Source organism: Laccaria bicolor, genomic scaffold (genome assembly GCF_000143565.1).
Source record: "Laccaria bicolor S238N-H82 LACBIscaffold_19 genomic scaffold, whole genome shotgun sequence".
Taxonomy (NCBI): domain Eukaryota; kingdom Fungi; phylum Basidiomycota; class Agaricomycetes; order Agaricales; family Hydnangiaceae; genus Laccaria; species Laccaria bicolor.
The window spans coordinates 732,043-748,846 of NW_001889890.1; the positions used below are offsets into that span (position 1 = coordinate 732,043).

The 16,804-nt window shown below is 48.7% G+C and overlaps 6 protein-coding genes across 6 annotated transcripts; 3 read left to right on the forward strand and 3 right to left on the reverse strand.

The window, feature by feature from the left end:
* Positions 1 to 348: 348 nt before the first annotated feature.
* Positions 349 to 1,717, reverse strand: LACBIDRAFT_329074 (uncharacterized protein; the record flags this gene model as incomplete). The annotated part of the gene is made up of 7 exons (XM_001883181.1): positions 349 to 368; positions 432 to 443; positions 500 to 556; positions 609 to 698; positions 752 to 1,111; positions 1,161 to 1,541; positions 1,594 to 1,717. 7 exons carry the CDS (start codon positions 1,715 to 1,717, stop codon positions 349 to 351), a joined length of 1,044 nt encoding a protein of 347 aa, XP_001883216.1.
* Positions 1,718 to 2,051: 334 nt separating this feature from the next.
* Positions 2,052 to 3,733, forward strand: LACBIDRAFT_329075 (uncharacterized protein; the record flags this gene model as incomplete). The annotated part of the gene is made up of 8 exons (XM_001883062.1): positions 2,052 to 2,275; positions 2,307 to 2,404; positions 2,543 to 2,914; positions 2,968 to 3,357; positions 3,384 to 3,479; positions 3,542 to 3,589; positions 3,646 to 3,657; positions 3,714 to 3,733. The coding sequence occupies 8 exons, from the start codon at positions 2,052 to 2,054 to the stop codon at positions 3,731 to 3,733; spliced, it is 1,260 nt and encodes a 419-aa protein (XP_001883097.1).
* A 614-nt stretch (positions 3,734 to 4,347) lies between these two features.
* LACBIDRAFT_300531 (uncharacterized protein) lies at positions 4,348 to 5,907 on the reverse strand (the record flags this gene model as incomplete). Its single annotated transcript, XM_001883182.1, has 6 exons — positions 4,348 to 4,448; positions 4,640 to 4,651; positions 4,712 to 4,759; positions 4,812 to 4,922; positions 4,986 to 5,330; positions 5,385 to 5,907. 6 exons carry the CDS (start codon positions 5,905 to 5,907, stop codon positions 4,348 to 4,350), a joined length of 1,140 nt encoding a protein of 379 aa, XP_001883217.1.
* Positions 5,908 to 6,422: 515 nt separating this feature from the next.
* On the forward strand, positions 6,423 to 8,179 carry LACBIDRAFT_300532 (uncharacterized protein; the record flags this gene model as incomplete). Its single annotated transcript, XM_001883063.1, has 6 exons — positions 6,423 to 6,787; positions 6,842 to 6,885; positions 6,942 to 7,321; positions 7,378 to 7,670; positions 7,725 to 7,896; positions 7,958 to 8,179. 6 exons carry the CDS (start codon positions 6,423 to 6,425, stop codon positions 8,177 to 8,179), a joined length of 1,476 nt encoding a protein of 491 aa, XP_001883098.1.
* Positions 8,180 to 8,753: 574 nt separating this feature from the next.
* LACBIDRAFT_300533 (uncharacterized protein) lies at positions 8,754 to 14,663 on the forward strand (the record flags this gene model as incomplete). The annotated part of the gene is made up of 9 exons (XM_001883064.1): positions 8,754 to 8,779; positions 8,839 to 8,908; positions 8,960 to 9,280; positions 9,332 to 9,676; positions 9,724 to 9,960; positions 10,012 to 10,080; positions 10,132 to 10,272; positions 10,334 to 12,903; positions 12,953 to 14,663. 9 exons carry the CDS (start codon positions 8,754 to 8,756, stop codon positions 14,661 to 14,663), a joined length of 5,490 nt encoding a protein of 1,829 aa, XP_001883099.1.
* Positions 14,664 to 15,024: 361 nt separating this feature from the next.
* On the reverse strand, positions 15,025 to 16,287 carry LACBIDRAFT_300534 (uncharacterized protein; the record flags this gene model as incomplete). The annotated part of the gene is made up of 5 exons (XM_001883183.1): positions 15,025 to 15,385; positions 15,440 to 15,875; positions 15,929 to 15,972; positions 16,026 to 16,123; positions 16,174 to 16,287. 5 exons carry the CDS (start codon positions 16,285 to 16,287, stop codon positions 15,025 to 15,027), a joined length of 1,053 nt encoding a protein of 350 aa, XP_001883218.1.
* Between the last annotated feature and the right edge of the window lie 517 nt (positions 16,288 to 16,804).

Sequence of the window (16,804 nt, forward strand, 5' to 3'; positions counted from 1 at the left end):
TCGGAGTCCAGGCCGTCCGATAGATATACAGGATGAGAGCGGTTTACCATCAAAGGAGATGGACCGGACGTTCTTGGTGATTTTTGGTGGGAAGTAAGGGTGGTGAACGAGGCCTCTACCTTTTGCAAAAGGTGGAGTGTGTGGAACTGCGAGCTGAGGCTCTATATGACTATCGAACGACTCACTATCAACCCGAGGAGTAGCCCTTGAGATCTTATTACTTCCGCCGATGCAGTACAGTCACTGAAAAGGTTTTTAATGACAGACTTGTCCTCATATGAGCCGTCCGCGGCACCTTTAAACGGCGACGGGCCCATCATTGACAGAAACGGCGACAGAAGGGGTATATTAACAAAATTCTGAAGCAACTAATAGAGCGAAGTATTCATTACAATGTTATTGAATTATTTTAGAACAGATGAATCACTCACAATTTGCGACGACTGGCGAAATGTATGGTAAGAGATTATATCAGGGAGAGACCTTGACAAATACTCACAGCCTTTCCTACCCGCCGAGTTGGTCGCCATGTATCCCGTGAAGCAGTGCGGATCACCTGAGTGACAAGTCAGAAATGGGCTCCAAATAAGTCCACAATCGAGCCGCACCTAGAAAGCCACGGTGTTGAATTGCAATCCCATCTGTGAAAAATACTTCGCCAGTCGAAATGGGAAGCCAGTTTGGGTAATACCCGAAACCTGGAAATAAGCTCATCATCAAGCTGGCGCAATAAGCGCACTGTACCACTGACTGTGTGTTTTATTTGCCTTGATTTTTTTTATAAATGCTGTAGGCTTGGGTGGCGACGTTATGACTGCCCTTTTCTTGTGCACAATGGCCATAGGCTGGTCTTCAATGCTTCCTGGATAATCGTCGCCAAGAAAGGTCAAGACGTCGGTGTCGTCCATAGGAGAATCACTCCCCATGTCTTCGAATAGCTGAACGTCATCACCAAGAAAGTCCTCTGCTTTCAACAGACGAAACATCAAGGATGAAATGGTGCGTGGCGGCGCAATAGAGAGCACGTCAACTCGTCCTAGCGATAGGTCGTCTTTGTCGAAGTGTGTCTTTGACGTTATTTCACCCATGTCGTCGTAGACACGGTAGTAGACTAGATCAACATCAGGACGTTCAGCAACGAAAAAGGTTATCGCACGTACCATGGCGTGTATCCTTTGTATGTGTTTCAGGTAGGTCTTTCGATACGTCTGTGTTTCCTGCTCGCTTTTCAAAGTTTTCATTCCCAGTGACCAAAACCGCTGGGTCGTCCACAGATGAACCTATTCCCGAATGTCCCAAGAGCGAAATCCGAGTGGAATCCGGCATCATAGCAGACTGGCTCGAGAGTGTGTCGTATAGATCCGAGTTTTCGGCGCCAGCCTGAGAGAGACCCTCGATCTTGCAGAGATACCTCTTGAGGGACGAGACAGTATGGGGCGGTGCGACAGCCTTGGTAAGGATTCGTCCTATGGATCGGTCGTTTGAGCAGATGTGGTTGTACGATTCGATGGCTCCATCCTTCGTGTAAAGACGGTAGTATACTGGCCGCCTGTCAGTGAATGAATGAATTGCAAAAGTCAACACTCAGCGCACGATAACGGATCGCTTTCGCTGGACCTTTTCTCTGTGGAGAGATATCTTCTGACCCTCTACCATCCAACGAAGCTACGTGCGGAGACGTCGGTGGTTCTTGCGCAACACTGCTAGTCGTGTGCATCATGCGTGGCGCTGATTGATAGTAGTGTTAAGCGGGGCGATTATGGAGTGGGCGCCTCTGTTGTGGCGTTTGGATTATTCGTTGGTGCCTGTTTGCAGTGCGCTTGCCGCTGGAAAAGCATCGTATACGTTTGTAGTTATATTGAGAGACCGAGAAAGTGGTGGTTATGGGGAGTTGTTGTGGTCCGAATAAAAATCGCACGCTGTTCAACGTACGTTCGACACTTATCAAAACACCTTCGAAGTAGCAAACGGCACTTTCAAGGACGGCATTTTTTCAAAATTTTAAGAAAGTAAATCTGGCGGGTGGTTCAGGAAAAACCTCAAGAGAAAACATGAAGGACATTGGGATTCTCTTCAAACCAGACACGGCAGCACCTCAGGCGGCCTGGGCTGTACAGTTATATCTTGCGGAGGCACCAAGATTCTACGGTTCATCATCAAGATTTCCATTTGGAGCAAATGGCGGACAACTGTGGTTCGGCCAATCGGACCTCTCACCTGATCAGATTTTGACATCACAGGATATCATTATGGGCGCCTCAGGTCACCGTCGCAAGTTAGTGGAGTTCCTTCACCATAACTTGTAGTGACGAGCGTTCAAGTGGAGAGAGGTCGAACGATGAGCGCTTTTTCGCCTGCTCGCTCACACCCTACGGAATCAAGTTTATCGGATGGTCGAGGAGGAGTGAGTGCAATCATTTTCCCAGAAATAAATTCGTCCTTACCTTCGGGTGCAGGAGGGACCTGCCAGTGCCCCCGGGCCCCGTTATCGTATGTCAGATGAGTTGCTTTGCCATCACATTCTCAAGCGATCTCCCTACAGTTTACTATCGCCCCTATCAGGAAGACGGCGCGATTGAATCGAGAAGCCCCGCCTACTCCAATGATCGCTTCATCGGCCGTATCTTGTCAAAAGCCGTCACACCTCCCCATACCGCCGCTTCTCTTAAAAGTCACCTATGCAAGATCGAGGGCTTTTCGGGATCGGAGAACGCTCATCTGTATTCGTCACTTCTAAGCCAAACGATCCTGGATAATTCTTCTCGTCTTGCTCTCATGAACCGTCATGGTCCAGGCTCATCTGAGAAGGAGCCTATGGTTCTGCTCATCAAGAATGTTGAAAAACGGTCGACCGGTGGACCTCAAACACCAGCAGGACTTCCTGAGAATCCACTAGCCAACATCATCAATTACGGTAGAGTGTCGCTGGAACCACTTCCTGTTCATGATCGCCTTATCGCATTTTAGTTTACTACCGCTATTACAACAAGGAGGGCGAAACCACCTCGAAGACGTCTTTCGATGAAGATGATCCTGCCTTGGGACGCATAAATTCTCTTTCCGTCGCACCGCCCTTCAACATCTCATCTTTGAAAGCGCGACTCGCTGAGTTTGAGGGCTTTGGGGGCAAACATTTACAACTATTTGAGGACCTGAGCGGTGACAGCCCTATGAGCGATTCAGACACTATAGCTCTTTTTACAGATCAGCACCCAGGTTCCACAGCAGATGAACCAATGGCCTTCATTTGCCTGAATTGCGTGGACTCATTGCCGGCATCTAAGCCTCCGGAAGTTGAGACGCAAATTAAACTCATAACCGACGCTACCTTTGGCAAGTCATTACCTCAAAATCTTTGTATCCCTCCCTCATTCCCCGTCTAGCATATTCAGTCGATGCTCCTGTTTGGCTGCCAATAGTCAAGGGCGAAATTTTATTCTCAGATGGAATCAAGGTTACGAAGAAAGATTATAAAAATAGTATGTCGCCCTGCAACAACTTCTAACGTAGCATAGGACGCTTACCTGGTTTTATTCAACAGACAGCTACGAAGGGTACATGGCGACAAACTCTGCTGGTAAACACGGATGTGAGTAACCAAAATATTTACACCAATTTGAACATTTGACACATTTCTGGTCAAAGTTGTGTTGTCCTGTGAGTGGTTGTATTGTTAAGAAAAAAATTCTGAATAACTGGAGACTGCCTTCTAGGCCGTGTCAAGCAGATATAATGACTGGTGAAACTTCTTTATACAAACCACAACTCAAGTTCACTCTAACCTGGTTTTACAATTTCTTTCCTGTAGTTCTACATCATTCCACACCAAATGAACCCCGCCCGGGTCTGATATATATGTACTCGAGTAGATTGCCGTTCCAACCAAACGTTGAGACTCATGGAACTCTGATTGGATCGGTCGGTACTGTGCTCTTTGTAATCCATACAAACTGCATTCATGATTCAGTTGTTGCATTAGTTAACATCTAAGCAGTTCGTTCTGGTACCAGGGTATCTGTCAACCTAAAAAAAAAATCTCTTTCTGATGGACACTAATATTGACTGGTCTTTCACCTCCGGGCACGACCAGCAGGACCGAGCGTTAAAGCTCAAAGCTTCATGGCTAGCAGGACGAGTGGCACTGAAATCAAGATTACTCCACATAGAAGCACAAAGGTCAGCCGACGCCAATCCCGTTTATAATCAACTGAATCACAGAGATCAAAGTAGCGCTCAAGCTGCATCGTATAAGGTTATTCTATCCATATCAAATTTTGAGTAAAGTGATAAATAAATAAAATGAGACTCACGCAAGCAGTGATTGCAGAACTTTGCCCAGGGGCCAAGTCAATCATTAGCGTTGAACGTTGAACGTTGAAGTCGCAATTTCATAACAGCGATAGAAGTAAAACCGACTGAATAATACCGTGATTTACGAAACGGATTTGCTAATTTGGAAGGTATCGCGTCAATTTGGCGTCAACGATGAAAGCATACATAGATATCCAGCTAGCCAAAAAAACATAACCGCTATGGGAGAATGATCGGATGATCAACAGAAAGTGAATCGATCTTTTAAACAGATACGCAGCCGGTTAGGTGACGAGCGAAAGGTGCATATCAAGAAAATTCGGCTTACCGGCTATCACGACTAGTCGTTAAAAGTCACTTCAAAACCTCTAAATTGAGTGAAGAGATATTGATTACTCACATGCCAGTTTTCCAGCCGAGTTTATTGCCATGTAACCGTTCCAGCTGCCTTTGAAGGAGAGATATGACTAGAAAGAAGAGAGAACGTGAAAATACAATACCTGTTGGACCCCCGGGCATAATGTAAGTTTTTGTTACCTTGACTCCGTCAGTGTGGAGAACCTCTCCTACGTAGTGGGCATGCCAGGTGGAAATGCTCTGGGGATTGGGACCTTGAATGACAGAATGACAAGCATAAGAATACGGCGGGGCGAGTCTTTGACAATTTTACTCACTGCAATCGATATTTGCTCGAATCGGCCTCGTCATTGATCCTTGGCCCGGGATTTTTGGCCCGTAGATGAAGGCTAACGGGTCATCTTCAAGGCAACCCGGAAAGGTCTCTGCGAGAAAGGATGCCCGGTCAGCGTCCTTCATGAGGGTTTCACCATCGGTGTCCTCGAACAATTGGATCGCCCGGTCTACGATGTCTTCGGCTTTCGCGATGCGGGATTTCAAGGAGGCCACGGTGTAAGGTGGCGCCACGGATAAGGTGTCTACGCGACCCAAGGAGGTATCATTTCTGTCGAAGGTTGTTTTCGAGTTCACTTCGCCGTCTTCATCGTATACACGGTAATATACTAAAAATGATAAGAAACGAGGGCCGAGAATGACGATCAGAATGTTAGGCATACTGTAGTGCGTCTCGTGTGGGTCAGGGTTTTCGCTTAGTTCCTTCGCCTGTGGATCAGGGCCGCTTGATCGTTTCTCAACTTCAGCAGCCCCGACGACCAAAGCCATGGGCTCGCGAGACAACACGCCTAAGCCAAGATGACCACGGAGCTTGAGACGCGTGGAATCTGGAATGGCAGCATCATCCGACAGCGCTTCGAATAAAATGGCGTTTGATCCTGCCACGCCTTCGATCTTGCACAGATGTTTCTTCAGTGATAGGGCGGTATGAGGGGGCGTGATGGACTTTGGCAAAACGCGGCTAATGAACGGATCGTTGGAGTAGATGGGGTTGAGGGACTTGATTGCGCCGTCCTTTGTGTAAGGACGGTAATATACTAATTGATGGAATTCGCAAGAAATTAGTCCAATAGCTGTGTAAACATTGATGTAGCCTGAGGTGAGCTGGACGCACAGTAGCGGGGAGCCGTTGATTCGCCTGTCTGCTTCGTTCAACCCAGAGTTCAATCTATCTAGTAAGATCATATGCTCACCCCGTCGCTGTGTCCTCCACGACCATCCATGGAGTCTTCTAGACCAGTTGTGGAGGGGCTTTGCGGTCCAGATCTGTATATGGGCATTAGTATGGATTTCAAGACGTTGGTGGAATATACAATGAGGTGCAGGCGCTTACTTATCAGCATAGGATCTGCCAGGAACCTTCGCCGCAAGAGGGTGTTCAAACATTCATTACTAGAATCATTACGTAAACAAAGCCTGTTGTTTGGCGTCGCGATTTCTGATTTCAAGTTTTTGGCTATCTTCTCATGTTAAGTACCTTCAAACGGCCTCTGCAAACGTCCACGCCGAGCCCAGGTGTCATTGGGTTCAGAAGACGGTGGCCGTGCTCTTCCTGTGCTCCGTTCTGACATTGCTAAGGCAGCAACACAGCATCTTGACAGCACTGAGGGACCTCCTTCCTGACAGTTTGAAGATGTCCCCTCGTATAAGTTCGAGAGAACTTTCATTCACCTGGCCTGGATCGGACCTTCCCCTTCACGATGGCAGAGCTCACGATCTCACCACCTTCAGACTACTTCGGGCACCATCCCTCTCCGAGCACTACGAATGTAAGAAACTACCATGATCAGAGCCAGCACCTGCACAACAACACGATCTCACACTCTAACTTGCACCATCCCTCCCCGCGCACTACAAATGTGGAAAACTACCACGATGAGAGCCAGCATAGCCACACCCACCATTACGTGAACAGTCAGAGTTTTGCTGGGGAGACCGTTTTTGGTACCACTATCATCAACGAGCAACACAGCAGTGGCCATCCTGCCCTCTCCGATGATGTCGCAAGGCTCTTCAACGACACCGTCGTTGACTGTGCCATTACAGCTAATCTTGAGGTCCCACTGTGGGTCGTTGAACTCGGAATTGAAAATGTTAGATGTCTAACCACTGATTGCAGCGCCCCGCAAGGTCAAGCTGGCGATGGCGCCAATCCGGCCGCTGGTACGTTCTACGTCCAAATTTCATATTCCCAAAGTTCAAAAAATGCATTCCCGAAGATACAAGCGACATCGTCCTTGATGAACTTCAAGATCCAACATTTACGCGAACGCCCGAACAATCCTACGTTTACGTAGGTCAGCTCAAAAAAATAATATTGAAGATGAAAGAAGGAAAACACATCCTGACGGAAGACGACCTGAACGACCTCAATACATCTTTATTTGGATCTAATGCCGCCAGTCGTGGTATACTAGGTTATGATCGTGACTATGTTCGGTGGAAACTCAGGGACGGGTCTCAAGCACCAATTGTTGCCGACTTCTTAGAACAGATGAGGCGTCTCTCGCAATTTGTTCAGGGGATGGGGGGAGGTGAAACGATTGCGCAGCTTGTGAATGCTCTGAGGTTATCCGAGACTGGGGACGACACCGTCAAAGTAGGTCAATAATACAATCCGATGCGTTTTGTCAATCAATTTTATTCTCTTTATAGAGACTTCAAGCATGGCGTCTTCTCTGGTTGTCTCTGCTCTTCGATCACTCGATGGTAATTGGAAGTCAGAGTTTAAAAACCCAAATCCACTCCTTCTTTGGCCTTCCCTGTCCCGGATTCCAACGTTCTTTCAATATCACACTTAAACATCTCGTTGAGGTCGATATAGAAGTAATACCAACGGAGAACATCAGGGAACATTTTCAGCTAGACGGGAAGAAATTGAAGGTTTTGAGACTTAGCCCTGTCGATGCGATTAGCCTGGCGAGTTATAACAATAACTTGATTGCTCGGTAAGTTTTTTACATTTCTTTTTCGTTTTCTGGTGACCCGAGTCTCGCTTTTAGGGCGTTTGGCGTAGAAACGTTGGGGTCCGAGATCTTACACTCTCTTTATGTACTTTACGGTCGGGACCGGTACAGGATGGAAGCAGAGGCACTCGGACTGGGGCCAAATTGGACGTGGAACGAAGTCATACGCCGAGAAGACTTTTTACGCAATAGGGAATGCCAGCCCCAGGTATCATAACTTCTTCCACTTGAGATTGATAGAATTTTTTCTGATTTGCGGAATCAACAAGGTTTTGATGCGTCGAGTCTATTCTCTTGAGAAACTTATTCGATATCGCCGCTCTTGGCTGCCCTCTTTGATACGAGATGTGCGTAAAAGCAAACGCCAGCAGCCTTTTGTGTTTTGGGGCTCCGTTCTTGCGATTTTGTATGGAACGTCTTCAATTTTACAAACTCTGGCCTCGTTTTGGTCTGTCGTTTTAGTTTATAAACCGCCTTCCCATCCATCTTGATAACTATACCAATTTTGTCTTCGAAAGGACTCCCTTAGTACTAGTTGGTAGAGTTTGAGGTTTTACGGAGCAAGCGTATGTTTTTATCGTCAATTCTTTTATTCCGACACTCTTCCAAAAATTAGTCTGACCCCAGTAGCACCTTATATCCTTTTAATTGCAGCGTAGTTACTCCAAAAGACGGAATTCAAAGTGTTGTGAAAACAGGGGTTGACATGTATGACCTCGTGTCACTGTGTTGGGTTTTGTTTTGTTTCCACGCCCGAGGCGCAAATTACAGGTTTTACCTACTGTACCCCTTGACTCAATACTTGTATGGCTTGAATTTCTCGGGCATCAGTATAACCGATGACTAGCTATACGCTCGGCAATTGGGATGGAGGACAATCGAATTCCAGAGACACCGATTCCAAGCAACATCAGACATCAAAAACCTCTTATGGAAAACTTTTACCACCTGCCAACGCGCAATCTGCAGAAAACACGGCTCAGGATGCACAAGGAACGCTTCACGACGCGTCAAGGATGGATACGACATACGGTGCTAGGGATGTAGCTTCGTTGATAGGAGACGATGGGTCTGGTGCAGTGCGCAACGAGGTCAGTTGCGGTGTTTGAGGTTATGCTTTATCCTGGTTCTGACTGCTCAACAAGGTCAGAGGAATGGGAAGGGTTGATAAGACTCCTTTAACAGCTCAAGGGCTCTTTGATTCTCATGTCACGGCCATTGTGAGTGACGTCGTCCTCATTTGTCGGGATTGTGCTCACACCTCTCGGTAGCCTTACAACGCCTCCGGAGTCCAAGCCACATCGAAATTTTATCAGCCGACGCAGTCTTACGTGATTCCGCCTCTTTCAAATGGTGGCGCGACATATGCTGAGCCAACACAAACGAATGGCACAACATACACTGGGCCGACACAAACCTATGTGGCTCCATCTAACTCAGAGTTGAATGCAACGAACTATGCTGGGCCGACACAGCCATATGTGATTCCGCCTCTTCAAGAGCCCCTGCCGGCCTCATTGACACGGGCAGCAACGACGAATGGGTACGCTTCTGGTCCACAACCCGCTCAGTCAAAGGCGAGGGAACAACACGTCAGTATAACCTTAAATTTGACTAGCTGTACTCGACTGACTTTCGCTCAGACACCGCATTCTGAGCCGCCGTTCAATTTCTCATCTTGGCCAACCCCATTACCGCAATCGTCTACCCCAGTGCCGACGAAGGTGCTTTCAAACGGCAAATATCGGCATTCCAAACAGGCGGATTCAAATCAGGGGGCAACGAACAAAATCAATCCCGCTAATCCGGCACCATCACAAACGCGACCCCGTGCCAATACTGGTCGAAAAACGTTGGAACAGCACCGAAGAGATGCAATGAAAAGAGATGGGGTTTACTCGGCTCCCGCGCCTCAGGCGTTCGCGCTCCCGAACACAAGTGTATCTCCGTTCGCAGCTGACCTAGCTAATGCTATCAATAGTCTAAGCGTGAGTAGCCCTTATAGTGTGTTCACTACTTACTGACCGTTGTTCAGGGAACAAACTCCAACCATCCAGAGCGGCGTAATGTACAGCAAACAAAGCCATATGTGCCGCATGGTGTCACGAGGCCAAAAGAGCAGCAAGCTCGACATGCGTCAACATCGACTTCTACGTGGGCAGCCCCGCAGTCGAACCCAAACCACCAGCATTACAGGGGGGAACGACCCGGAATGCAAGCTGTGTCCAGAGTGCAGGTGCCGGAAAAGAAACAGAAGCGAAAAGGGGACAAGGTATGCTATTCATTGGGTTGTGGCACGATTTTTGTCTGATAAGTTACGTAGGAACATTCCAAGAATCCCGACAATGACGTAGCCACGGCTCAGTCTGACGTCCCTTCTGGCTCGACTGACGTGAGTAACACGGAGGAACCGTTATCTTGATATCGCTGATCTGCTCTGCAGATCGCCCCATCCGCCTATTCGAAGCAGGCGTTCGATATATCTAGTGTGTATGTGCCTCGTCCGACTGCAATACCTGCTCCTCCAAAGGCAGGCTCGGAAGCCGTGATCGCTAATGGCGGTACAGATGCTGGGCAGATTACGGTAAGTCTTGCGTCTCCATACATACATACCTGTGGTTGCTGAAGCATTTGACATGTCCCAGCTTCCTCCAGTCCAACTTACCCCTCATCCAACTACCAGTAGAACGGCAATGGAGACATCGGAACAGTATCGATCGGATTCCCCACTCTTTACCCCTCCACCGGACAACCGCCGTCTATCCCCGTCACAGGCAATTCCATCCGTGGATAGGTTGTTCACCCCCACCCCGCCACCTGAGGCCCCATCATGCCCTTCTATTCATCTGCCAGCAGTGGAAACGATAGAAATAAGAAACATACAATCAAAAAAGAGGGTCTGGATGTCCCATGTCCGCGTCCCGCATCTTCCAAAGGGCGTCCGAAAGGCAGATTATAAGCCCTTGTTCAAGGAGAACGTCAAGCAGAAGCGCTCTCGAGTGGACGTGCAAGTGCATAGGTCGCTCGAGCATGCATTGAATACTTCGCTGGATCATAATGCGAACAGTGGAGTGATACCCGAGTTAGGGCTTGGTAGGACGCAATCATCAAAACCGAGAACGGACAAGCACAAAAACATAGAGCACGTGGGTAGGAGAGACGTCGCTGGCTCGTCAAAGATGCATGTAGCGGGGGCGAAACGCAAGCATACCTCTGAGCAAGATCTTCATCATCGAAAGCACGAGGTAGCAGCGGATGAAAGGCGGGATGTGGATGTGAGGCCGAAGAAGAAGTTCAAGCCTACGGGTTGGAAGTCGACCTCTGATTTGAGCGAAGTTGGTTCCGGAGCTGATGTTGTGCATGTGGGGACGACGATTGAACGTATTGGGCGATACGGATACACGAAGTACAACGCCGAGGAGGACGTGGTGCGCATGCTTTGGGATCGGGTCAAAGTTGTTCCTGCGCCTGTCCTGGCCATGAATATCAGGCACTTGGGCGAGAGGGTTGGGGTGGATCGTGCCACGATTACGGGAAAGCCAGGTCGGAAAAGCAAGTCGAAGGGAGAAAAAGGGGGACAAGGAGACAAGTGGTTTGTTTGGCACATGCCGCGAAATCCAGTTTACGAGGTGGGGGATTCGGGAGAGTTGGTTGAGCTCGATGGAGGGATATCGGTTGGCAGGTCAGTGAGGATGGAAGATTGGAGTGATGAAGAGGAGGTGCTAGAGGACAAGGATTCGGATAGTTTGGCACCGAAGGTCAATGGTGTGGGACACCTACAGAAGAAGGAGAAGGGAAAGGAACTGTTCGATAACCGAGCTCGCAATCGCCATGGTACGAGGTTGCCTAGCATCACGTGTGCGGAGCAGCCTGGACCTCAATCGCAGCACACGCTACCGCTCAATCCGATCAAGGCGTTGGCTCAGAGGTCGGAAGCGGGTCCACAACGGGGCCCTGGCAGGTCATCGACAGTCCCAGCGGGTGGCCTTACAGAGAGCGGAGTGGAAGAGAAAGCAGTGAAACCGTCTGCAAAAGCTCTAGGGAAACGAAAGGCTGTCAGTCCTTCATCTCCTCGGAAGAAACCTCCTGCGCGGAACTTTTCCTTGACCAAACACTTGACAACCCTTACCCTTACCCAACAAGATCTGCAACCCGCTGACCCTCCGCAAATCCCGTCCGACTGGGTTTCTCCTAGCGTGGCATTCCCTCCTTCACCTGCTCCACGATTTCATTCCCAACAGCGTTCTCCGACCTCAAACCGTAGGGCATCTGATCCTATGCGACTCTCTACCCCAAAGGAACGTTTGGTTCCTTCGAAGAAAGGGACGTCGACCACTCCTGCCTCTGGGCCATCAGATCCCACTGCTAACGTTCACTTGCATCCCTATATGAATGGATTCGGAGCCATGCAGGCGCCGACCTTGGGTATGCAATCTCCTGAGGGGAGAAGTATCCCCTCATGGACCAAGTTTACATTCACCGCGTACAGCGACCCGAAGGCTCAGAATGCGCTGTTGTCGTCTTTCACCCACGATGCGCCTGAGGATTCGTTTACAATGTTTGGTCTCCCAAGCACGCTGCTACCCATTGTCGACCCTAGCCATCATGATGAAAGCCCACTGCTTAACAATTCTACCCATAACTCCCCGTTTGACCATTTGGATCTTCCTAGTAATGAAATGCAGCGGGATGAATCGGCCGTGCCTTGGGCGAGTTTGATGCTTGAAAAGCAGTACGAATTTGATACTATCGACCCAACATTGCTGCAAGGAGAGGAGGCAGCAACGTTGCACGAAGAATTGGACGTTAAGATGGAGGCCGAAGGTCCCCCATCACCTTGCAGCGATGCAGCAGCGTTTGAGGAACTAGAGCCGTCAACACACAGCTCCGATTCCGGTAGCGACTTTCAAGGAGACAACTCAGCTTCTTCTGCTCGTGTAGAGGGTCCGAGGACTAAACGTATTCAAAGGCACCAGCCCAATCTTGGAAACAGCGGAAACCTACCTTGTTCACAACCAGGAACTAGCGCCCTGTCGAGGCCAGTGGTCAATCTATCAGCAATGAAGATGCCAAACTTAAGGCCCGCCCCCAGAGGGTTTCAATGGGAGCGTGTCAGTACAGAGGCTTATTGCCATCAATGTCGCACCAAAACTTTCAGGCGTCGGATGAAATGTACCTGCAAAAAAGAATTTTGTAATCGTTGTATCTCATCCCGGTAAGGTCTTCAAATCTATGGTACAGTTTTTCTGCTGATGGAATCGTAGGTATCCCGAGATCATCTTCACGTCTCAGTTTGAGGCTCAGTGCCCTTATTGCTCAAAATTTTGTAATTGCGATCTTTGTTGCGTGAAACGTGGCGACACCTATGTTAAAACCCCAGCACCGGAAGCCTCGCTCAGCACAGCTACGGCGAAGCATCCTCGTATACATCTTGGGGGCAAAACGAACCTCCCGCCTTTGGCCTCCGCCCGCGTCAAGAAACCCAGCGAGGCGGACGTACCCAAGCTACCCCGTGCGACACATACCATTACCGGTCCAGTCGAGTACTGGGGTGCAGTGTACAGCCTGAGCGGTGAGAAGGTTGCGACTGGATTCATTGGTGCTCATGGTGATGAGTCTGTTGTTTTCGCTCGTGAACTCCCTTTGTCTCAGCCCGTCAGGAAGCGGGAGTTCGTAGGGGCTATTCAGCGCTCTTGGGGTCTTGGAAGGAAGCCTGTGGTCACGGATCTCCACCCAGCATCACCAGATAAGAAAGCCAGCCGAGGAAAGGAACGACGGCTATACATTGGCGATGGTTCACGTCTTCCCCCGCGTCGTAAACCTTCTATCCGTGATGACGACCTTCCTTCATCATTCGACTTTGGAACACCCACATCCACCCTTACAAGCGTCAGCGACACCGAACAACAAGAAAACGAGATAGACGAAGGTGAATTTATTCTTCCAGTAGTGGCCGGCGGAGTTGACTCAGAATACTCTACAGAACTGAACCAATTCTCACCGGAGTGTTTATGTGATGACGACATGACCCGGGCCCTGGTGCTTGGTTTGCATGCTGTCGGAGTCTTAGCCGTCGTTGGGGAACCATCTCAACCAACCAACCCTCCTGTACCACCCACGTTGAGTATGAGCCACCCCGTTTATGTCTCGAATTCGGGGGGAGCCAGTTTGCAACTGGCTTCCGCGTTTTCTACACTCAGCATCCCAGATGGCTCCGAGAACTTGCTCCAAAGCAAGACAACCGACCAGGCTGAAGAATTGCCTAGTTTGGGTATGCCTTCAATTGTGCCGCTCACTGGAGCCGCCATTCAACAGGATCAGGCGATAATTGTTCAAGGTTCACCCACGTTGGGCCATCAAAGTCGATCTATTGATGCACCTCTCCCGTTAGCAAACTGTAACGCGCCTCCATCATCTATGCATTCTGATCTTCCATCTCCACAATTTGGTACACTTCTCCCTCCTACGGATTCCGCACCTCTACCTGCAGAATTCGGCGCACCTCTTCCATCTGTAGACCTGGGTGTACCTGCTCCTGCAGAGCTCGATACGTCGCCTCCATCTGCACGATCTCTTCCATGCGGCACACCTCTAAGCGAAGAGCCCGCATCTCTCTCATTACTGCCCCAAAGGTTGTCCAAAGGAACGATCACAACCGATGTTGCCTCTACTCTGGCTTCGTTCAACTTGGATTGTCCGATTACTATGCCGCTTCGACCCCCACAACTAACCGAACGGCCTGCGACCACATCGAACCCACAAGAACCGACACCCTCCCTTTCTGCTTCTCCCAAAACCACGAGCCTCGATGGCTCCTTGAACCCCAGTATGCAACATGAGGGGTCAACCATGTGGGCCTTATCCTTCCTTGATTCATCCTCGAACAAGGGTAACGCTTGTGACAAGGACACCGTGACGTCACGACCGTCCGGTTCAATACCCCTTCCCAACTTCACGCCCTATGGTGGCATTTAAATGTGGAGTCACGACTGGTAAATCTTCAATGATCCCATCGAACAATCGATGCTTATACGCTTCTTGGTCAAGTCTTCGCTTTTGAGCTTCATTTTGAAGCAATTATGTAGATATATCCTTTTATAGGCCGTCCCTCTTTCCACTTCATTGGTATAACGTATACTATTGGAATCCTACAACCCCTATCTAGATCTGTACAGCTCAGTAATCCCACTTGTATCTACCCGCCCACATCCTCCTATTTTTCCGACTTCGATGTAGTATATTGGTAGCTCTCGATTCAACTTCAAGTTGCAAACATTTGGTTTCATTTACGATAAAAGATACACTGCTTAGTACTACAGATATAAGTACTGTATTTCTAGAAATTGTCATTCGTAATTCGCATCTTCTTTGCGGATATATCATATTCGTGGTGCACGGTCTTGGTAACCTCAATGCCATGACCAGACGAAGACGGGCGCGTGTGCGACTCTTTCGACGAATAAGCAACGTTCCGGAATGCGAGGGGGATAGTAGGACCGCTACGGTCCTCCGAGGTGTATCTGCTCGTCGACAAGGCCACCGAATTCTTGTAGAGACCGAATTTCGTGTTCCTATAAACACGGCATGCCATGATGTTCATCAACACGGTGTTGGGGCAACTAAAAACCGTGCGATAAACAATGGGAACGGGCATATAAACCATGACGACGGCGAGCAAATTGCTACAGACCGTTACACTGAACGAAAAAACGAATCAGCGACGTTCAAGTATGATGGCGAGCTGAACTCACAGATAATACATTTGGCCATCCTGCAGCAATGCCCTTGAAAAAGCGGGCAAGTAATCGCCAAAGACTACCGTCCTAAACCCATTTTTGAGCGAATTGTCCTCATACGTGTTCATCATCATCTTCCAGGAAATCGATAAGAGGACGAATGTATCGTGGACGAATGGAAGTATCCCAGATAACGCGATGTAGGACTTGGCGGACGATACGACACAATAATTTGTTGGACCGATGTTGATACCTTCTACCCCAAACGCCACCGTCATCGTTCCCGCGAATGACACGAGCCAAAGGAAGAAAGCGGAAGCAACCATCAAATTGTTTCCAGCAAAAACGGCCCGCATTCGGAAAAAGAAAAGAAGGGAAGAGGCAGGGACGGAGACCGGAAAAAATGCGTCCAATATTTTATCGAATTTTGTGCAATTTCCGGTGGGCAATGCTGACGGCGAATGTAAACATCGGACTACTGGAAAAGTCAAGTGAAGTACATACTGAGAAAAATAGACGTCGAGAGGACGAATATAAGGGTACTAATCCTGGACGATCTTCAATTGGACTAGAAATGTGAAGAGCAAAAAAAAGAATCTACCTTGAAATGATATATGCAATGGTTGCCGGACCAATTTTGTGCTTGAAGAGGAGTCTGTAATCCCCTGAAAGGTTATTGATTATATCCCAGATTATGACCTTTGATAAGGAGTAAGATAAGTCATAGGCATTCAAAGAGTCCAACGAACCGCAGTTGTTCCTACAACGATATGTGTGCAGACCGTCAAGTGAAACGCCAAGTCTGGTGGCAAGAAAGCCATCGGCGTGAAGGGGTTGGGAAGTTGAACCTCGGGGGCAGACATTATGGGGCACAGCGACGACGTCCAGACGTAAATGTTGAAGCGAATTGCTGAAAGGGGGTTTATATGGCGACTCAAGTATTTACCTTCGCCATGTGAAGATGTTCACATGGGGCGTAGAAGTCGATTCAGAAGGTTTATCACGGCTGTCACGGGCATCATCGAATTGCGGAGGATCTGGGGTACGAAATTACCTACAACTTCCCCATTCTCCTAATGGGGATTTTATAATGAAAGTCCTGCGACGGGTTTTAATCTGTGTAAAACGGGGCCCAGTACATTGGAAGCCAGAGCAGGAAAGCTACCCACAATTTACTTCCGCGTGACGGTGAGCGGAGAATGGCGAGGCCAAAAATGGACGAGGATGGATTCAGGATCAACAGGGCCTTGCTTGTCGTAAAATCACATTCCAATTTCCAATTTTACAACTCCAGACGACTCTTCACCGCTAGCCCAAGTATCCTCCAATTGTGTCAATCGGCGTCGATCTCAATCTTGTGATTCTACGTATCCACAGTAC